The sequence below is a fragment of the Lepidochelys olivacea genome (genome assembly GCF_965140295.1).
Source record: "Lepidochelys olivacea isolate rLepOli2 genome assembly, chromosome: 1".
In the NCBI taxonomy this organism is placed as follows: Eukaryota; Metazoa; Chordata; order Testudines; family Cheloniidae; genus Lepidochelys; species Lepidochelys olivacea.
This window is the reverse complement of record NC_140411.1, coordinates 307,251,592-307,274,332: the sequence shown is the minus strand read 5'-3', so window position 1 is coordinate 307,274,332 and position 22,741 is coordinate 307,251,592. Positions and strand designations below refer to the sequence as shown.

Below are 22,741 nucleotides of genomic sequence, written 5' to 3'. Positions count from 1 at the left end.
TATCTATTCAAGGGACACCATCAAAGGGCCTAACCACATCAGCCAACCATCAGGGGCTTGTTCACCTCCACATCTACCAATGTGATATATGCCATCATGTGCCCGCAATGCCCCTCTGCCATGTACATTGGCCAAACCAGACAGTCTCTACGTAAAAGAATAAATGGACACAAATCTGACATCAGGAATCATAACATTCAAAAACCAATCAAAGAACACTTCAACCTCCCTGGACACTCAATTACAGACCTAAAGGTTGCAATTCTTCAATAAAAAAAACTTCAAAAACAGACTCCAACGAGAAACTGCAGAACTGGAATTAATTTGCAAACTGGACACCATTAAATTAGACTTGAATAAAGACTGAGAGTGGATGAGTCATTACACCAACTAAAAACTATTTCCTCATGCTAATTTTTCCCTACTGTTATTCACACCTTCTTGTCAACTGTTTGAAATGTGCCATCCTGATTATCACTACAAACGTTTTTTTTCTCCTGCTGATAATAGCCCACCTTAATTAGTTAGTCTAGAAAAAACCCCATTTTTTCATGTTCTCTGTATATATACACACACACACATATATCTTCCTACTGTATTTTCCACTGCATGCATCCGATGAAGTAGGTTTTAGCCCATGAAAGCTTATGCCCAAATAAATGTGTTAGTCTCTAAGGTGCCACAAGTACTCCCCAACATTGTCCTTTCTGTGATTTTTCATTTATGAATGAGCAAGCCCTGAATGGTTTGGAGTTTTAATGGTGGAGCATTGCATGAAGAGTTACAAATACAATTTATATGAAGCATAACAGAAAATGTGAACGTAAGTCCCTTTGCAGCATGCTGAAAATATATGCTATGTGTGATCCATGAAATATAGATAACCATTTTTTTAACGTGAAGATCTTTTCTATTATTGTCATTGTATACGATTCTTTAAGGAATAATCTATCTACATGGATACTTCTAATGTGTTTATCAACGTGGCATCAGGGTGCCTATTGTCAATGTCCAGTATTTTGTTGATATTCAGACTGACAGACTTTTATCAGTTAATACTTAAAGTTTCAAGACCTAATATTGGGTGACATGTCTGTTCCTATGGTATCTAATGAGAAATTTCAAATGCTCCCCACATGCGTATAGCAGGGTGTAAACATTAGCCCCTTCACCCTCCCCCGTCTGCTCCCCTTCCAACAACCACCACTTGCTACTCTACCTCTTTAAAACCAAAGGATATGTCTCCTGTTTTGTTAAAATTTATGACAGTGATTTCTCCATACTCACTTTTGGCACATGTGGATTAAATTCTACTGCTCTGTGAATAGCTTCTACTGCATTCATCTCTGCTGTACTCAGCCCTCGCCTTGAGGCAGCCTCTGGAGAAAATCTGCAAAAGTAAAGAAACAAATACATTAGGTCAGAAATGCTAGCAAGTAAAAGCCAGAAAGAAATTTAGACCAAGGGCCCGTATAACCAGGCTGAGACAATTTCCTATGCTCTCCAAACTTCCATAGTAAATGGAAACTTTGAATGACCTATTACATCAAGGCCAATGAAAATCCCTGCAGAAGTGGAAAGCATGTTTGCATCTAATCATGGCAGGAAGTAAGTTCAAACAGTCAATTCTTTCTACGCTGCTAAACTAAATTTTCTATAATACCTTACTGGGGGGGCGTTTATCAAGGCAGAAGTTTCCGAAAAATAGAAAATAATGTTAAATAATTGTTAGCGTGTTTCTATTAAAAACATATTTGGGGAGATTTTAGGGAGGTTCCCAACCCAATGCCCCTGGGTCAGGTTGGGATTAAAGCATGGTACAGCAGCAGTAGCGGGTAGTCTACTTTCAGTTGTACCAGCAAGGGTTGGATGCCCAAACTGTGGGCGAATCATCTGCCCCAGTGAATGAAAAACCAGACCATGCAATCTCTTTCTCACCTCACACCCCACGGCTAACTCCAGAGCTGTACTTGGCAGGCAGACACCACAGGGAAAGCTGTGACAACCTTAGCCCTGCCCTCCCAAGCTGGAGTCGCTGTGTAGGGAGGAAAGATGTTGCAGTAGGTACTGGCGATCTACAGGATAAAAAGAATGAAAGAAAATTACTTAGATCTTGAAGTGCACATTCACTTAAAAGCAAACTGTCTGACGTCAGGAAAGAAAGCGGCTTTCCACTCTGCTTGCTTTCCAACTTTAGGGCCACATTCCCCCCAAGATACGTATACACAACTCTTCCAGCCTGGGATTTGTGTGCACGCATCCAAGAGCAGAATCTGGCTCTTAGGACTTGATCCTGCAAGGTGCTGAGCATTCCTGTGAAGGGCTGAACTGCTCAACTCCAGCTGACTTCAGGAGGAGTCGATGACACTCAGCACCACATAGGAGTGCTCAGAACCTTGGAGGGCTGTGTCCTAAGAGAAAAACGTATCAGGAATAAGCAAACATTTGTGTCTTTAAAAACACGTATACCATCTATTTCCATTGACCTGTCAGGAACCCTTACATAGTAAGTGCTAAATCTACCTGCCTAAAATCAAGTAGATGAACACTGCTACGACAGTACTTGTCGAAGAAAATTGCTCTTTATACAGTCATGTTATTTTACCTTTCTTGGTTCTGTTAGATACAAGGTGAAGATGGCCAACCACACAGCACCTCCAAGCTGCATTTTCATTATACTATCCAGGAAGCCATTGCTCAGCCAGATAGTATAAATAAAAATTAAAATAAAGTAATTTAATTGAAGCCATTTTTTTTCTTTTTTAACCATTGGTGAGGTACAACATTGATAATTAGTGAAAATTCCTTTTTATAAAAACCATATTCTAAATTTTCCACAGGCCAAAATTTTTCCTGCTAGGTCATCAGATTTTCAGGGTGTGGGACCTCACCAGGTCACTGAAGAGAAATCTGCAGTTAAACGTTAGTGAGTTTACAGTAAGGAATTTTGCTGGTCAGAAGTTCTCATGGACTTACTTGTCAGAGACAGCTCTGGCTTTGAGCAGTGCAGCTGTGTAGCATATCGTTGCTGATTTTGGTAAGCTTATATCTGTTGAAAAGAAAGTACAAAATAAATAAATATTGGAACCCTTGAATGTTTGCAGAAAGAGAAAATAAATGTTGGAATAATTCTTCAGGACAGCATAATATCTAAATTAATGAATAATGGGATATCAAAAACACCCGAGTGATTTAGGAGCACTAAGTTGTGCTCCTATGTCACTCAGGTGCTTTTGAAAATGCCACCCAAATAAGAATTATCATATTTTTAAACCCTGAATTAATGATAATCTGATTGTGCCATGTAGTCATTAAATGATCTAATTAGCAAACAAATTCAGAGTGATCTTTTTCTGATACTACATGGATTGAATTAAAGAATTCATTACGTTCGTATACAAACACATATGCAACCTAGAAAAGGTAAATTCTTTCAGTACGTTAGGAAACACATCAATATCCAGAAACAGCTGGTGGGTGTCTATCTACTGTGTCTTATTCCCTTCCTTTCTTTTAGTAATCATGACTATGAGAGTCAAGCCAACGTTTACTAATTTACTGCATTTAAATATTAACAGCAATGTAATATGTTTTGCCACTTGTGGAAACACAGGGCCATAATAACTGGTATGTTCTGCTCCAGTGACACAAGTCACCTATAAACCCAGCTTACGCACTTAGTTCAGTCAGGTTTCTGGCTACTTTTCATCACCAGAGTGGCACAAAGCATATGGAGGGTATATATGAATATGGCCCTATAGTTTCCGCTGTAATAAAAGCAGAAAATAATTCTACACTACGTTACCTAGCTCTCATAGACAGATATTATAAACCATCTTTTAAACTGTTTAGCATTTAGGCTAAATTTAAGAAAACAGCTGAGTGAGAAAGAAATTAAGGGCCTACTCCTGTAAACAGTTGTTGTATCACTGAATATAATACCTACTATCATGAATAGAGCTCATTAAAGCAATGAGACTATTCACTGTATGAAGCACTATTCCCTGTAATAGCATTACAATTATAGCTTATTTAAAATTTGTATACCACATATACTCTACTATAATAAATATACTTTATATAATTACAGTGGGATTATGGTTCTAAGCAAGAGTCGGGGAAGCTCTGGAGCACAGTTCTAAAAAACCTGTAACTCTTACTCATTCTATTCTTGATATACTGAATAATGAAGACATTGGGAAGTAGCACTAAGGACCAAGTTATGTGAGGTGCTGAGAGATGCTTGAGGTTTGCTGAATGCCCTCAACTTCTACTGAGGTCAACTGGAGTTAAGGGCACTTAGAGCCTCACAGGAAACGCTTAGCACGTTGCAAGATAGGGCTCCTAAGAGAAGAAGGTGAGTGAGGATCGATAAATCATGCCTTACTGGAAACGACTCTTTACTTTACTTATTCATGATCAGTTTGCAACGCAAGGGAACATTATGCTGTTAGAGCAGGATTTCGTGACTTAGGTACTTTTGAAAGTCCCAACTATTAATTCTTTACATTTGTCACTAAACTATGTAATTATAGTGACTAGTAATTAAAATCCACAATATGCAAGGCAGTGTTGGAATGAGAGATATGGACATTACTATGCCATAACGGAAGCTAGCTGCAGATCCATCCGTCCATCATTGCAGTAGAGGAATATGTGTTGTCCCAATGATTGTATTTATGCCAGGTTGTTCTTGACATTAGGAGTTAAGAACTTTGCATGTTTTCAAGTAAACAGAATGGATCTTTTTTGGATCACACCAGTTTCAGACTTTCAGCAACATAGAGTTACTCATCAAATCACAAAAGGAACGAAAAGCAGAGTGTCCTTCTGGGAGCAGAGTTAAAAATGGAAAATTATTGTTTCAGAGTTCTGATCTATTTACAGCTGTTTATGAGTTTTGAAGTAGCAGATATAATTTTTTTTTCTTCTATGCACATGGTTTCTCTGAGCTCTTATGGCCATCAATCCGGCACCACAACACTGGGAATATCTGCTGATGCTAAACTCAGATGCATCCATCAGTTACAGCCTAATCCTGTACCACTGAAGACAGTGGGAGCTTGGCTGTTGACTTCAATGGGTGCAGAATCAGGGCCTAACAAGTATCTGATACCAGTAAACCAGGACACGAGGACTCTACTAGCTTGAAATCCCTAGAAATATATTTTCGTAGGCAGCATGCTCCTTCCCCTAAAGCAGGGGGGCTAAACTCTTCCACTTCTTCCTGGTTTGGTGAAGCAGCAAACCCCAGAACTCCTTGGTTGGTGCAGTGAGATCTCCCCTGTCTTTTTCCATCAACTTTAACCATTTTAATGAGACTGAAAAACAGGAAAAAGGGAGAGGCTTTCGGGGGGGGAATGTGAAACTTCAGCAAAAAGCATTTTGAATGCAAGAAAAAGTTGCCTTCTAATCTACCGAAGACTTAAAGCACTCAGATGCGCCAAGCAGCAGAAGAGGCCAGAACCTCAGTGTGCAAAGGGAGATTTTCATACATTCCGTCCAACTAATGCGTAACCTGTTGTGCTAGAAACCGTTAAATCACACAATCCAAAAAACCTCCAAAAGACAGGGTGCCAAGACCATTTCCTCAGGTTAGATCATCCATTACTGCCCAGTGGTCAGCAGAAGCCATGGGATCCGAATTATGATGTGTGGTGACACTGTAGGTTAATGACCAAGCAGCAAAGATCTGAATGGCTATGGTATCTTTGATGGGTGGCCCATTCTCTGACAGAAATGCTTTTCAGGAATGGAAAATGAAGCAATACAGAGAAATGTACACGTGTGTTGTTCTGCAGATTTCTTTGTGTAGGGTCGTGCCTTTTTGTTGTTGTTTTATTTTGCCTGCTCTGAAGCAGGCCACATTATACAAGTTTGAATATTGCCCAATGGAGGCTTTAGTTCCTACTTGGGATCCTCACACTGAGATAGAAGCAGAGTAGAATTATGGCTGGTTACAAATTAAATTTAGCTTGTACTTTGGGAACCAAGTCTAAACTAGTCCTAAGAGATAACTCATCTGTCAGGAACCAAAGTTAGAGGTCTTCATAAATTAGTGTCTCCAGCTTGTAAAGCCATCTGGCAAAGCATCTCTACATACATTGTTTCCCATCCTCTTGTGACAGCAAATGGAGCTCCCTCAGTGTGCTGAAATATGTATCTGCTATCCAAGTGTCAAAACCTTGAGGATATTTTTCCCTAATAAGCTCTGACATTTGTATCCAAAGAAGGATTTCATTCCTTACTGCTCTTGTCTCTAGAAGGTACACTTTATGATTATTTTCCTTGGACTAACCTTCTGGGGCATATAGTACCTCAGGTAAAGAGAGAAAGTGAATTCTTAATGGTGGCTTGCTTCATAAGATGTTTCTTTTGATATTTAACAAGTTGGAAAGGAGCTGTGAACATAGCATTGTGTCCAGATTATGATGATTAATCGTATTATGGTAGCATGCACAATGTGCCAGGCGCTGTCATGTGATCTGTTGTTCCCACCAAAATAGCAGTTACACTTGGAAATGGTAAATATGGAGAGGAAAACATGGAATCATCTCTGTCCAGGTCATCAAGAGCCCCTAAATGTTGACACTGGGCAATTGAAAAATCAGTGTCTTGCATGAGCAGTCACTTTAGGTGAATTTTGTGTTTATTAACAATTAAGAAGTTATTCTACTTATGACCAAAAAAAAACCCCATGTTAGGTAAGTGCTTTACTGAACAGGGGCTATGTGCTTAACTCATGTGAGCAGTCCTATTGAAGTTAAAGGGACCTAAGTATGTGCTTAAGTGCACTGCTGCTAGAGGGCCATAATTCTGGGTTGCACAAACAAAGAGATTATGTCAGTCAAGGGAGATGCTAGTCCCTTTCTATATGGCACTGGAAAGATTACATCTAGAGTACTGGATTCATTTATGTACACCCCAATATGAAACCGAAGATATGCCTGAACCCCCAGTTAGTGTTTCTCTCTTAAGCAACAGGCTGTCTTTTTTATTTCAAAGGTCCTTTGAAAGGTACTGCCTGAAGATCTTCTAAGGTTCTGAACAGGACTTCTGAACTTCACCAAACTATTTTTTGCATTTCACCTACACAGGATTGGAAGTAGAGTCCCTACAGTGGATTCCTAGTATTGTCCATGTGAGCACCAATCAACTAAATTCTGTCTACAACCATTGTTTTGAGTAAGGATTTACCCCTTAGTCACTTTTTAGACATCATACAATAGTCACCAACTCCAGAGATTATATATATAAATATTAATGGAAATCAATGCAGATAATTCCCATGTTCTTCACAGGTGATAAAAGGGCTAGAGGGATTGATTTATGAGGAAAGACTAAATGAACAACAATAAATATGTGTAGCCTGACTCAGTGATCACAGAATATCAGGGTTGAAGGGACCTCAGGATGTCATCAACCCCCTGGCTCAAAGCAGGACCAATCCCCAATTTTTGCCCTGATCCCTAAATTGCCCCCTCAAGGATTGAACTCCCAACCCTGGGTTTAGCAGGCCAATGCTCAAACCACTGAGCTATCCCTCCCCCCACAATGACAAAGGGGAGAAGTAATCATCATGGAAGGAGAAGAATTGTTGAAGCTGTTCCAAGGGGTTAAAAGCTAGAATAATGGGATGAAATTAACCATAGGGAAATGTAGGTTGAATATCAGGAGGAAAACATCTTGACAGAGAAGCAATTAGACTGCAATACAATCTCCCACGAGAAGTGGTAAGTGGTCATCACTTGAGTCATTTTAAGCTATACTGGACAAAGTACTAGAAAATATACTGTAGGGAACAATCCTGCACTGGCAGGGGGATGAACAAGATGATCTACCAGGGTATTTTCACTGTACATGCAGCATGCTGTAGTCCTGTTTTTCTGTTTAATACTCAGGCAGTGCAGGATCTCCTGCCACACTCGTGCGAGTAGCGTACAGTTGAATAAAACTCTAAGGGACAGCTCCTGGCCCTATGATAAGGTACAGTATGAATTTCAGCACAAAAGGAGAATTTTTTTAGTATAACAATGAGAGAATGAAAACAGAGAACAGTTACAGTTGAGCTACAGCATTTGCATTGTTTGGATTTGCTCAGTTTGAACAAACTTTTCTGAGTTTCACTGGCTGATTATAAACATTTCCTATAAAGCTCATGTTTCAGTTTCAGAAACTGATAAATACTTTGATCAAGCAATTCAACTCCTTTGATTTGCAGAGTATGATTTAACAGTTTCTTGAGGAAATGAACCACTCCTCCCTAGATGAGGATAATGAAGAAGCTCTGCACAGCTAGTTTGTCCATTTCCCTGTGATTTTGTCCTGCATCTTCTTTGCAGAAAGAGGACACACAGAAATAGGCCACAGGAATCAAAGGAAAAACTGGACCAGACAGTATGAATGGACAGGCCCGGCTGTTGCAGAGACCTAGTTGAGTGAGAAGCAATATTGAAATGAAGGGAGGAAATCAGTCCGTAAATAAGATTGATAGAGTCCAAGAAGAGAATTTAATGGAGAAAAGATTTGTTCATTCTCCTGATGTTGCTGTTTCCCACTGTGGAGATCTTCTCTGACATGCATTACTGGCAGAAGGGTGCAGCAGGCTTGGGTTCGACCTTGACAATAAGAATGTTAATAAATAACCACTTTCTCTCATTCAAATAAAACAAAAGGATGCAACATTAGACTGAAGTTTCTTTCTCTGTTGTTCATGTTATGTTTTCAGCCCAGCAGAGAATTAGGGATAATAAAAACTCTTTTGCATTGGGGCAGCCATACTGAGAAAGCAGAGGTATCTAGCCAGGTCAGGTTATCTTCTAACAAGCAGAAAAACTTGATATGATGATTGCTGTTAATGTTGAGAACTGAGAGGAGCTAATAAAATGAAGCTGTGGAAAAGAAATATGGAATAAGAGTGAAACTGTGTCCTTGAGAACAGAGCCAGTGTCATTGGGGGTTTTGTGCTGGGGGCTTTCTGGTAACCTGTTTTACTGATACCAAAAATTATTTCTGTTGGAATGCCTTCAAGTTCAACGTTGGTGGAATTTACTCAGTTCACAGAGCTACAGGAACGGTTCACAGAGCTATACAGGAACAGAAAAAAGCATCCCTAAACAGTTATTATTATTTTAAAGAGTGTTTGGATTCACTAACATGAAAAGCCAAAACCTGCAGACCTTGCGTTCAGTGACTTCAATGGGAGTTTCACTCAATTAACACAGAGTCAAGACTACAGGGTTAGGCCCAAACAGGAACATGATCAACCATCATGCTCCATGCACATTCATCTATAAAGAAGACTCAAATTCTATATACAATTTATTTTAAAGCCTCGATTTTGATTTCACACCAGTGTAAATTTGGAGCAACTCCATTGAATTAAATAGTTATGCCTGAGGAAAACCGGTACAGGTTAGATCAGAATGAGATCATAAATATTTAGAAGTACAGTATGTTTTTCTATCAGTACGATGGGCTGAATTCTCCTGTCACTAATTCTGATCTTACACCAACATATCTCCATCAACTGCAGTGGCATTACTCTTATATAACCACAGTGTAAGTGAAAGGAGAATGAGACAGTATTTATGAATATGTTCCTCTGGAAACCAGAAGGCTCACATTTTCAGTAATCCTAAACTGGAAAAAAAAATTGTCCCTAGACTCCCCCACAAAAAAGAGAAAAGAGAACATTTGCATAATGAAATAAAAGAGTATCTACCCTTTTGAAGTCTAACTTTCAACTGTCTGAAAGATCTCTGTGTTCACACACTGCCCAGGTTACCAGCCAACGGCAACCTAGAAAGAACTGGCAGTCCACTGAGGTTAATAAATCATTTGTTCTCAGCACCATAAAAACAGGACTGTTCCCTTGGAAAACAACCAGTTTAAAAGTAAGGCAAGAGGGGCATAGAGGTTTTATTTACTATGAATCCTAGCTGCTTATTCTTTCAGAAGACTAGTCCCTTCAGCAGCCATAAGTATTTCTGCTGTAAATAACATAGATGTGTGTCAAGCCAGAGCCAAAAATCCTTTTAGGATTCAATAGTGTTTAGGTCATCTGCACTCTATTGACAGACACTGAACTCTGAAACCATAATTATGTAGCTCAGCAACAGTGCATATCTTGCCACTAATGAGGCACATTTTCCATGAATAATGAGTATGGACATCATCTCTGTTGCCAGGTACATAATATAAACAAATTCAACACATGGTCATTGGTAAAGTAGTATGTCTCCTCACAAAGACTGACATTTTAAAGAATGTGATCCAAGTTTTTAGCCAGGGGTGGGTGGGAGACTGCTCTAGGAAATAATTTGTTCATATGTTATCAAAATACAATAAATCAGGTTTGGTCTTAGCTGAATAAAGACAGTGGAATGGGACCAATAGAAACTGCAGATAGGGAAGTATAAATGAGTTCATTGTTTTATGTTCCAATAAATCTTACAACACATAAAGCTGATGAGTTCTAAAATGAGCTGAGACTCCTCTAAAAAGGGTCTTTGGAGACTCATGAATTCTAAGAGTTATGCTGGTTAAACTGTTGTTTGCTGAGTCCTTGTGCGCGTGTGTTAAATATACACATATGCCTTTATATACAGCAAAATGTATAATGTGTGGGTCCACACAGACAGGAGAAAGGGTCTGCATCAAATTTCCCTACAGGCTTTTACCATCCACATATACTTTTCTTTTAAACTTACAACCTAATTTTGGAATGTGCCAAGTGTTTTCTGGAAGATGATGGCACCCTCAAGTCCTACTGGCTTCAGGGAGAGTTGAAGGTAAACACCGCCACTTAAGAAGTGCTCAGCACTGCCCAGGATTGGGCCCTTAGTATGAACGAACAGAGAGGAAGGATGTCTCAGTGGTTAGAGTGCTAGCCTGAGATTTGGAAGATTCTGGTTTAATTCCCTATTCTGCCACAGAGCTGAATATGGTAATGGGAGTAATATGATTTCCCTACCTCAGAGGGGTGTTGTGAGGATAAATTATAGCAGACTGCCAGGTTTAGAACAGCTTTCAGTTTCAAGCTCAACTCTTCTAAGTACTTTAAAATCCACAAGGTTACTCATATACATTAAAGAGTATAAGGTGCTGAGATACCATGGTAATGGGGCAATACGGTATTGTATTTCAGAGTACATTTATGTCTGTGTTTTCCTCTGAACTTATCAAAACAGAACACAGGAGGGTCTATATTTAAGTGATAGGAATTACTGAAAGGGGAAAGCAAAAGAAAGACCTTTGAGTAAACAGGTTATAATTTTGGTAGATGTTTCTTTTCCACTGCGCTGCTCCCAACCAAATTCTACCCAATAAAAACCTCTCCCAGGGTAATTAGTTCTACTAGATGTGCAGTGGTGTGACATTCAAAGAGTGGTGGGACATTCTGAGCACTGCTGCTTACAGTGATTCTACTGCAAGATGGTGATTAAGTATTGAAAACACACATATTCTAGTCAGGGCTGGTAGTGCCGCCTATTTATTATGGTTGCCGGACACCTCCCATGATAAGAGCCTATTTTGAGTGGCTTATAACTTTGCCAAAAGTTAAGTGTTTGGGCTGAAATTTTACAAGTTGGGTGTCTGCCTCAGACAGCCTTTGCTTTGAAGAGCTTTAGTGCCTCCATGCTATAGAGCAGGGACATTTGGCAGGAGGGGGGCCTTTGTTTAGGCGTGGCAGAATTCCATTTTTATTTTTTTATAATTTGGACAGAGAATATCAATGTTTATTTTTAAGCATTATTTTTTCAATTTGAGTTGATTTCAATTTTCACAGTTGTGCAACATTTTGGGTTTTGAGCATTTTTCATTATTTTTATCAATTTACATTTCCACAGTTGTGGGACATTGGGAGGGAGAGGGTCAGACAATAATTATTTAATGACAGCAGACATTGAGATTCAAAGAGCTAAAGCTTCATGACTGTTAACCTGCAAATTGTCAACATCACATGTCAAAATATGCAGTGTAAATATCCTTAAATCAAACTCTATTCAGTTCTCAAGCAGCATTTTTCTTACTTTGTCCATCTGTCCATTTGGATTGTTATTTTTTGTCACTCTGTGTGTGTACAGTGAAATTGACAATTACTGATAAAAATATAATCCTTCTAAGCCTACCTTTGTGTCACAGATGTGACTTTTGTGGCTTCTGTGAAAATTCACCAAGGTTATAAACCTTTGAAAACTCATTGTTTGCACATGCTCAGTAGAGTCTTCTTCAATTACAGCAGCTAAACTCTTCAAATGTTCCATCCCCAGTGAGCATATTTGAGCCTCTCACAGCTCCTAGTGCTAACCAGACAGCACAAGCCACATCTCCACAGAGCAACTGAGTATGCTCCATCCCCTCATAGCTCCGACATATGACCAGACTGCAGAATGCCTGAGCATGCTGCATCTCCTCACAGTGGCTACATGAAAACTGGGTGAGTCTGAGCACTGGAACTGGGGAGCAGGGAGCTTGTTCCTCCTATGCTCCCAATGACCCCCCTGCCCAAATAGAATGGCAGAGGAAGCTATCTGATTTGAATGCAGAGGGGACAAAAGCCAGACCAGGGAAGAGGGAAAGGAACAGATTGTGATAAGAAGTCTGGTGAGCCTGAAAATTGTGGAGGCGAGAAAATGGGATTGGCTGGGCAAGGAGAAGGGGATTGGGAGTTTGGAAAGGGTGGAACTTGGAGCCAGAGAGCGGGGGTAAGAAGGGAGGCTGGGACTGGTTGGGAAAGAAGTCTGGGACTGGGAGCTGCGGGTCGGGACTGGGAGCTGGTGAGAGAAATGGTGGGGAACTGGGAGCCAGCTGGCTGGAGGGGGAAACTTTGAGATTGGACAAGGAGATTGAGGGACTATTAAACTAGGGAGACTGAGACTAGGGAAAAGTGTGTGTGGTGAAGCAGATCTGACAATGGTATAGGGTAGAGGGAGAACTGAGAATGGCTGGGCAAAGAGACAGCGACAAAAGGTCTGGGAGGGGAGAGAATGAGATAAGAAGCCAGGGAGGGAGTGATGGGATACTGAGAGCCTGTGCAGGGAGACGAGGACTGGGGGTTAATGGGGATTGGGAAGGGAGAAACATATCAGATAAAGAGCTCGGAGGAGAGGTTGGTACTGACTAGCAAGGAGACTGGGACTGGAATAAGAAATCTGAGGAGTGAAGACAGGCTGGGTAGGCAAGAAGAATGGGAGTGGGATGAGGAGTCAGGGCTGAGGAAGAGACATGACTGGAACAGAGATATGTCGAAGGGGATGGAGCAGAAGGAGGCACATTTGGGGAGAACAAGTAAAAGGCTCTGTACCCAATACAGAACACTCCCCTGCCAAGACAGGAATCGAACCCAAGACTCTTGAGTCTCAGCATTCTTATGCTGTTAGCAAATATCTGTGAAACCCACTGGCAAAGTGTGTCTCATCACCCTCTAGTGCTGGTCCACACAGAAGACTGTGTAGTAGATCTGTGTGGTAGTCTAAGGTTCCAACCAGGTTGAGTCATGTGAGAGTCAATATGAGGTCACAGGATGGAATTTTTGTTTTTTCAGTTTTATTTTTTAAAAACTTAAGAAATTACATACAAAATGTCTCTAAGGTTGCAAAGTCAAGCACTCAGAAGCACTCATGAGATGCTAGAATTTGGGCCCCTTGGGCACATCCACTATGACACAGTCTTTAATTATATGATCACATGCTACTTTTTCCATTCAGTGCACAGATTGGACCTGCTCTGGAGATGACTCAGGGTTGTGTAGTAAAGGAGACTGTTGTCTGTGGGATCCCTGCTTCATTTGGTGCAGATGCTGGAAGGTGTGTAGTATGATTAATTATTATTATTATCATTATTATATGGCCCCCACCACTGTAGTATCTGAGCACCTGAAAATCTTTTATGCATTTACCCTCAAAATGTCCCAGTGAGGTAGAGAAGTGCATTTATCTCCATTTTATAGATGGGAACTGAGACACAGAGAGATTAAATGACTTCCCAAGGTCACACAGGAAGCCTGTGGTGGAGCAGGGAATTGAACCTGACTGCCCCAAGTCCTAGGCTAATGCCCCAACCATTGGAGCATCCTTCCTTTAACTGGAAGGCATGTAGTGAATGAGGCAGGGGACTGCATGAAGAGGATGAACTGTCTCATTGTTAAGGCAGTTGAATGCTGCCCTGGAAAACTGGATTCTTTCCCTGCCTCTGCCCCAGAATGCCTGTGAGGTGCTGTGCAAGTCACTTAAACCAAACTTTTTACACGTACTCACTAACTGTGTTCTTCATTTTCTGGGTGCCTGACTTGACATGCTGGGGTCTGATTTGCAGAAGTGCTGAGCACTCACAGCTGCAACTGAAGACAATGGGAGGTGTGCTTTGAACATAGAAAGTGTTATGTAACATGATGTACGCTGAAAAATCAGGTTCTAGATGTTTCAGATTGGGTACCCAAAAGTAGTGGATATTTAATTACCTTAATCCCTCTGTGCTTCAGCGTGCTGTCTCTAAAATGGGGATTATGCCACTCCCTCATCTCACAGAAGTGATGGAAAGATAAATTAATTCATGCTTGTGAAGCACTCAGATACTGTAGTAATGAACACCAAGGAACATATATGGGGAAATTATTAATTCTGTTTTCAAAGCGAGCTTTGAATAGTCTGCAGTAAATAAGGCCTGGGGTCACACATTGAACAAACAGGAGAAAACAACATATTGAAGAACTGCTTATTTAAGAGAGCACTGTTCTACCTGTGCTCTGAATGACACAGGGGTCCTGTGGAAAATATGGTATGTGATCATGTAATTGAAAACTGTATCATAAAGCATATACACAAGGGATCCCAATTAAAGGTGCATAAGCAACTTAAATTCTGGCATTTCCTAACTTTTGAACATTTTACTTTGCAAACATATCAGTGTTCATGTCACATAGGTGGGTGTGTGTGTACACAATATGTATACATACACGTAGTTGGACTTACCATCATATTTTGCTAAAACTGCCTGAACATCTGCATATGCTTGTAACTCCAACAGAGCTTCTAGCAGGTTTTCGTGGATGTTGAACATGCTTAGCAGAGGAAACTCCTTCATTAACTAAAAACAGTAATAAAAAAAAGGGTTAGACTATTAACATGGAATGCGGATTTTCATTCAAAATTTACTGAAATGTCTAATTAAAATCGTTCAGCCCTACTGCTCTTGGGCCTCATACAATGTCCTCTAATGCCATTGGAAAGATTCCCATTTGGATCAAGAACCTTGGAAACAACATGCCTTGCATATGGTTTAATTAGTTCAAGAAGAGGGTTGTCTGAATATACAACTCCCTTTCAATTTACTTGTTGCCTTTTTAAAAAGTGAGGGAGTATTATTCTATTGTAGAAGAAGATTAAATTAAACAAGCCCCTTCAGCTCAGTAAATTGTATATTTTAGTATTAACTCCCCCTGATGGATATGGGGGAAAACAAAGAAAATACATCGAAAAAAATCAAAGTATAATAAAATAAGAAAGACCTACACCTCTGCTATGCTTCATAGTTGTTTATTATTACTATTATTTAGCAGCATATATATCTTATATATATCTCAACAGAATTGTGCATAGTACTAACAATGGCAGTTCAACATCTTTTTGGCCAATCCAGGTTCAAAAATGCTTGACCCAAAGTAGAAATTAGATAAGGCCTTCATACTAATCTAACACTACCATGGCTTAAGAATCCATATCTTATAACAAATGGAATGACACCTTGTATAGGAAAGAGGCTCAGGCTTTATTTTAGTGGGTGCTAAATTGTGACTGAAGTGGACTGGTCTGATGAATCAGTCCTTTAGGAAGATCAGAGATTGTCAGAATGCTGGCCAAATTCTGCTGTGTGTAGTACCAACTGTCTACCAGCCAACTGAATTTGATAAATAAATAACATCCTTTATTCTGCTTGCCATCTGACTCCACATCTCTTAGGAACTTCAGTGCAAATTAATTTCTCTATTTTATTGCTCAGTTAGAAAATGAACCAATTAAAGTGGTGTCATTTTTTTAATGTCAAAGTGATATTCTAAAAATTGTCGTATTAAGGGATTTGTGCCCTCACTGTGGTTGTCTTGTGCTGGTGCAAAGCCTCAGCATGGTAGGCTCTCTAACTGGCCTAAAGCCAGCCCTTTTTAATCCCATTGCTCCCCAAAGTACAGGGTATGATAGGTGTATTTTCCATTGATCCCCATCTCCTGAAAGGGTTTCTTGCGGGGCGATGGAAGCCAAGTGTAAGGTAGAGCAGCTCTGAAGATGCTTGAATGTGTACCAGAACTGAACTGGCCCACTTCCAGCTCCAGGGTTGGGGGATGTAAAGATGATGTCCATCCACCTTTGCATCCCTCTGCCCCCTAGTTCTGCACTGAGTGACGTTTATCTGGAGCCAAGGCTCAAACTCCAGTTGATGGAGAGGCTCTCAGGAGTTCTACAGGAAGGTTCTGTACCAGTAATTTGTAATATATTAAATGTATGATACAAGGTACTAAGACACTGATGCCCATTATACACTTGTTGGGAAACCAAACTAAGTTAATTATAAATAAACATCAGAAATTTGCAGATGAATGTTAACATTTTTCTCCATAGGGGCCTAAGAATAGAAATACTACTGAGGTGATGTGAAGTAAGCCCAAACTACAAATGGGAAAACACAGTAAAAACTATAAACCATGTCTGAAAAATCTGAGGAAATGAATCAATCCTCCTTTGAAAATATAATTAAAGGAACTGGAAAGAGACAACTAATTATAAACTCCCAAATCGGCAATACAAGCAAAAATATACCAGTCCATAAGCAAAATGGTGAAAGAGTATGAAAAAGTCTGGAACATGTGGAACAGGGAATTAACTCTGTTCAGCAAAAGGCTGCTAATAGACAAACAGAAGTGCCAAGCTCACAGGATGAAATTCACCCCTGTGTAGAGGGCCACGTATAAACTACCTAAAAATTTGAGGATTAAGTGGGAGTGAAGTGGTAAACCGGCACTGTCCTGGCCCTCTGTACTGCACTGTCCTTGCTACGGTTTGAGGATTATACAGAAGGTGAAGAGGGCAGTGTTTTGTTTGTTGATATTTGTACAACTGTGATCACATGAACTTTTGGTTAGAGAGTCACAATCACAGATACAGGTATTTAATGAGCTCATTGGATTTATGAGGGGTAATCCATAGAGGGTAATAAACTCTGAGCTATGGTAGTAAAACTCCTACAGTTTCAACATCAGGAGTTGATCCTGAGGAAAACAAGAACAAAACTGGGCAGATTGCATAAATCTCCTTGTTTGATTACTGATTACATTTTTCCAAATTGAGCAAGAGGCCTTGGTTTATCTGGATAAGTGGGGGTCTTGATGTACAAAAGAGTTCTCAATACAACTGTTGCTCATCAGAAAAAAAAATTTCAGGTCCAATTTCAGATAATCAGTGTTTTCAGTCAAGGATTCAGATTAGATTCTACCGGACTTGTTTCTCATCCCCTTTGTGATTTTTAACTGCTTCTACCAGTTACAGACAGGGTAAAATATATATATAATGAAATTCAGTGTTGGGATTTTTCAAAAGTAATATTTACAGTGGGTACTTTTAAAATCTTTTTTAAAATTGATGGAAAGGTTAGAACTGCACACGATTTTTCATTATTACACCTGATAGCTACTGCACATTAGAAAGAAAGACACTTCTAAAATTGTATGAATTAATAATAGATTCCAATAAAGGGGGATAGACATTTTAATACAAAAGGGGATTCCATTTTTCAGTGTTTAAAATATATACTAGAGACTGACACTGTATTCTGATTGTGGGTAAACCTCAGAAGGATGTAGTTGCAGTTGTTAAATTCAGAGTGGATGTCACTCATTTTGATACTAATAACTTTTTAAAGTTCAAGTTTGAAAAGTGCACAGTAATTTGCAAATATCATTAATTTGGGCGAGACTTTAATTTGTGCAGAACAAGAACAATAACTTTATCTAACCTTGTCCTAGCAATGATGGACCTGGATATAGATAGAATGAAGCAGCACTGTGATGAAAAACAGATCAATCCTTCCATTATACAAAAGAGTGAGGGCATTGAGAGTCCACATCTAGAGCCTTTACGCATGTGGTCCTAAGGCGGCTTTCTGCAGTGTTTAGTCTAGTTGTGTTCAAGTTCAAGTTCCACATCAAGTTTATTTTATTTGTGATTTTCTTGTTATTTTTAATAGCTTTTGCATTACTTAAAACAGCCTGGATTGGTTTAAGTGGCTGTTAGTGGGGAATTAATACACAGCTCCTCCAGAGATAAGGAAACTCAATTCAGAAAAGGTAGAGTGAGGACTGAAGTAACAGTCAGTATGTAGTCAAGAGTGAAAGGAGTTATAATTTATCATTCCTGCCCTGTAAGGTGCTAGAAGGAAGTGGCTACTGTCAAAAAGGCTATGGTCTAAAAACCTGAGTGATGTAAGGTGCAGTTACAATTCTCCTCAGTCACCTGCCACAGAAATCTTTTACGTTTTTCCTGTCTGCCACAAAGAAATATAACTAGTAAAATGCGAGGGCCGGAAACCGTCTCCCTAACTCACAACTGGGTATTTCACTGCATAAGGTACTACTCAACTGGAGTAAGGATGGCAGAATCTAGCCCTAAGTAAATAATGACGTAAAGCTCACACAGAGCATGTTACTAAAAACATACCCTTCTGAAGAATTAAGAGTGATCACCCCAGTTCCCTGAGACTGAATAATGGTTATTAGACTAGCTGTCTCTTTGTTAGTGAACAAAATGAAGAGTTGCAGCCAATTATAGATGTACTATGTCCAGTAACATTCTCCTTGTTGTGGTTCACTTTACTTCTTGTTAACATCAATCATTGATTTTTTTTTTTTAAATTAGGTTCTGTTGCAGTGAGAAAACCTTGCATCATACAGCAACATAGTAAAGGGCACTGTCTGGACTGCTAGACCTACAAATTGACTGTGTTAACACACATTCCCTCAAGGAAAGGCCTTAGGTGAAGAAGTGCAAAACAGTTATCATGAAATCAATTTATGCAGCAGCTACAAAAATAAAAACCTGTACAATTAGCCACTCAACTTACTCCAAGGTTCACTGCAAACAAACCAGAGAACATGCTTTGCTAGATATCGTGTTCACTTATTATGTGAGTTTCACAGTAAGTTGCAGGTTATTGCTCTTTTATTTTAAATTCTTTTCAGTCACAGTATGAATGCCAGAAAGTAAAACCACCCTGATGGAAACATTATAAAGATAGGTCAGCAATTAAAGTGTGCCTTTAATGAACAGCATGGAATAGAAACCTTGCTACAGGTTGAAATACAATACTGCTAGATGCTCACTAGCAGGGCCGGCTCTAGGTGTTTTGCCAGCCAGGGTTGAAAACATTTTCAGCGCCCCTCCCCACTCTCAGCGGCCGAGCAATACAAACAGACAACCAATCACCAGAGAAGACAGGAAAAACAAGGCCACGCGGCACAGCAGTGTGGCACCTCCCCAGAAGTTGATGTCCAGAACTATCTCCCTGTTCACCCACCTCTAAAACCAGTCCTGCTCACCAAAGGCCAAATTCTGTATTGGTCTGAGGGGCAGTAAGGAGGTCCTGTCCCCTCCTCCCTCATGCCAACTACAGGGTGGGAGCAGTTTCCAAGGGGCAGTGGGCTGAAGACCATAAAGGGATGAAATATTGGCCAAGTTCCCTCTGTACAGCATGGTCACAGAGGCAGAATACTCCCCTGCCCCTGGCCAGCGTGGCTCCCTGTTGCTTACATGCTTACTCTGGGCTGTGACTAACAGACACAGGTCTAGCCCTAAATCAGAAGATTTATTTTTAAGTGATATCACATATCTCCATTTATCAAATTATCCAGTTTACTATTTTTCAACTCTCTTCCCTAATCTCCCTTTTAAAAGATTCATGCTATGACAAGATAAATGCTTCTTCTTTACTGGCAACCACTGCACCACCTCACCTCCAGGGAAAAAACAGAAGTACTGTTACCTCTTCTACCAAGGTATTGACTAGACTCCCGTAAAACATGCATCAAGCTTTAACAAGGAGTCTTCCCCTTATGTATCTCTAGCAACCAAAAAGCTCTTATTAAAGTCAATGCAGCTTCTTGAACACTGATCAGGGCAAGCTAACAATTTCTATGTAACACCCTCAGTTCCTTAGTACAACAGAATGGGTTGGATCCTCAGATGGTGCAAATGGGCCCAGCTCCACCGAGGTATGAGGCCCAATATGTCTAAACTAAAATGTTAAGATGGGCCATTTTATGGTATAAACATATACATAATGTAGTAACAGTAGCTAATTTGGGATTTTCTTTTGAATTTAAACTAGTCAAAAGCATCTTCTAGTGATAAAATTAGGATTGGATAATGTAATTAATCCATGTTATATTTGATTTGTATGCGTGTGTAGAAAGTGAAATAGGTTTTTATTAGGATGTTCATTACCTATACTGTAACTATATGTAAATATTACCACTACCAGATAATTAATACTTATTTTAAAATATCTTAAATATGTAATTAGTACTTTAGGACTACAAACTGAGAAGAATTCTGGAAACAAATCTTAAATTACTGCATGTCTTCTCATTATGCTTTAGAGTCAGATTTCCGGACTTACCCCAAGTCATATTGCAGGGTGTAGGTTCAGTGATTTCTGTGATGGATGTGCTAGGGTGTTGATTCATAAAAAAATGCTTTTCTGTGCATGGAAATCCCCTCTTGATTTATTGGATAAAGAACGAGTTTTATCTCTACAAGGGTGGTTTATGGAAGGCGGACAGCCTTCCCTCAGAATATTTCACTCATCAATTTTTCTACATTTAGATATAATTTTTAAATGTTCTCAAGGAATGCAGCCCTAGATTTTGTGTCCAATTTTCTCCCTGTGATGATATTATCCCCATACATCAATTAGCAATGATACATTATTCATGCAGAAATCAGTTTTAAGTTACAGTATGTGCCCTACATCTAGTCCTTGGGACTCAGGGGAACATGGAAGTGGATAAATGATCTTGTATATAACTTGGTGTTGACAGATTTATTCTCATAAGCCTCTATCTGCACCATCGATGTACATGTATATATATATATTTTATAATGAACTATATTCCATTATTATTTGTTGTTTATATGTATATGCTCCCAATGAAACAAACAAACAAAAACACATTTAGAGCACTGTGTTCAATTAAGCATATTCATGAATGCTAAAATAATTTTAAGGTTTTGGCTTAAACTGAAAAAAAATGCAGTTACCTTAAAAGAAAACTTGAAATTCCATCCATCCCAGCTCCTAGTAATGCTGTTACTAGCAATGGTATCTGAAATAACAGTCTCCTGTCACCTGCCCTGCCTTATTGGTTCTGAGAAAGTCAACCACCACTTTAAAGACCCCAGTATTTAGGAGGGAGATTATGGGATGGATTAAATGTGGAATTTCAGCTTCATTTCATAGAATCATAGAATCATAGAATATCAGGGTTGGAAGGGACCCCAGAAGGTCATCTAGTCCAACCCCCTGCTCAAAGCAGGACCAATTCCCAGTTAAATCATCCCAGCCAGGGCTTTGTCAAGCCTGACCTTAAAAACCTCTAAGGAAGGAGATTCTACCACCTCCCTAGGTAACGCATTCCAGTGTTTCACCACCCTCTTAGTGAAAAAGTTTTTCCTAATATCCAATCTAAACCTCCCCCACTGCAATTTCTCCATTTCCTGGCTATTGCCAAGTCCGATCATGTAACATTATACACCTCTACCCTGATATAACTCTGTCCTCAGGAGCCAAAAAATCTTACTGCGTTATAGGTGAAACCGCATTATATTGAACTTGCTTTGATTCACCGGAGCACGCAGCCCCGCCCCCTGGAGCACTGCTTTACCGCGTTATATCCAAATTCATGTTATATCAGGTCGCGTTATATCAGTTATATCAGGGTAGAGGTGTATTTATGTATAGGGTATTGTATTGTATTGTGTGTGTGGCTCAAGGTTAACAATTACAATCTCAAACTATACAACAGAGGAATAAAGTCATTGTATTTGAGACCTCTGTAGAACTGTCTTTGAACTTTCAGCCATTATGTCCTTTCTTAGCTAACCTGGAGGCTTAAAAAGGCTGTTCAAACCTTTCAGAGTTTGATCTGTGCCCTTTTAAAAATATAATTACAAAAATGCCATAGTCTAGACACTGTCTTGTGGATCAGTGCGAAAAATTCACACTTTTAAAGAATAAAAATAAGTTTTAAAGGGATATATTGCATAAAACCAGTGGAAGCCAAATTGTACCAGATGTATGTTTAATATTTTTGAATCGCACCTTCATACAAGAGCGACAAATAGAATAACAGAAAATAACTTATAACAATGAAGTGTTTTTTCCACCAATGATTAGTAACATTACAAAGCATGAAAGCAGAGTCATTTATCACTACCCTCAACATCCCTTCCTCCCAAATACATTAGACTATGCTTTATCCACAGCATACCAAGTACTTTTCAGAGAAAGTCAGTTAAATGATAGAAAAGAGAGGAAGATTTTACACTGAAATTTAAAAGAGAGGAAATAACGTACTGGCTCACAAAAGGCTAGGAAGTTCTAGAGACATGGAACAGCACAAATAAATGATCTCCACAATCCCCATCTGCAGAAGTTTAAGAAAACGGACAGAGGAGTGTAAGAATGAAGATGCACA

The 22,741-nt window shown here is 39.5% G+C and overlaps 1 protein-coding gene across 4 annotated transcripts in view; it reads right to left on the bottom strand.

Annotated features, from left to right (window-relative positions):
• Nucleotides 1-22,741, bottom strand: part of ST7 (suppression of tumorigenicity 7) — a gene marked incomplete at its 5' end in the record, with an annotated part of 234,365 nt that overhangs the window by 45,106 nt on the left and 166,518 nt on the right. For all 4 annotated transcript variants that reach the window (XM_084624973.1, XM_084624974.1, XM_084624975.1 and 1 more), the window contains 3 exons: nt 1,288-1,390; nt 2,977-3,049; nt 14,976-15,090. In XM_084624973.1, coding sequence (XP_084481099.1) covers nt 1,288-1,390; nt 2,977-3,049; nt 14,976-15,090 — 291 coding nt within the window. The remainder of the gene's footprint in view (nt 1-1,287; nt 1,391-2,976; nt 3,050-14,975; nt 15,091-22,741) is intronic.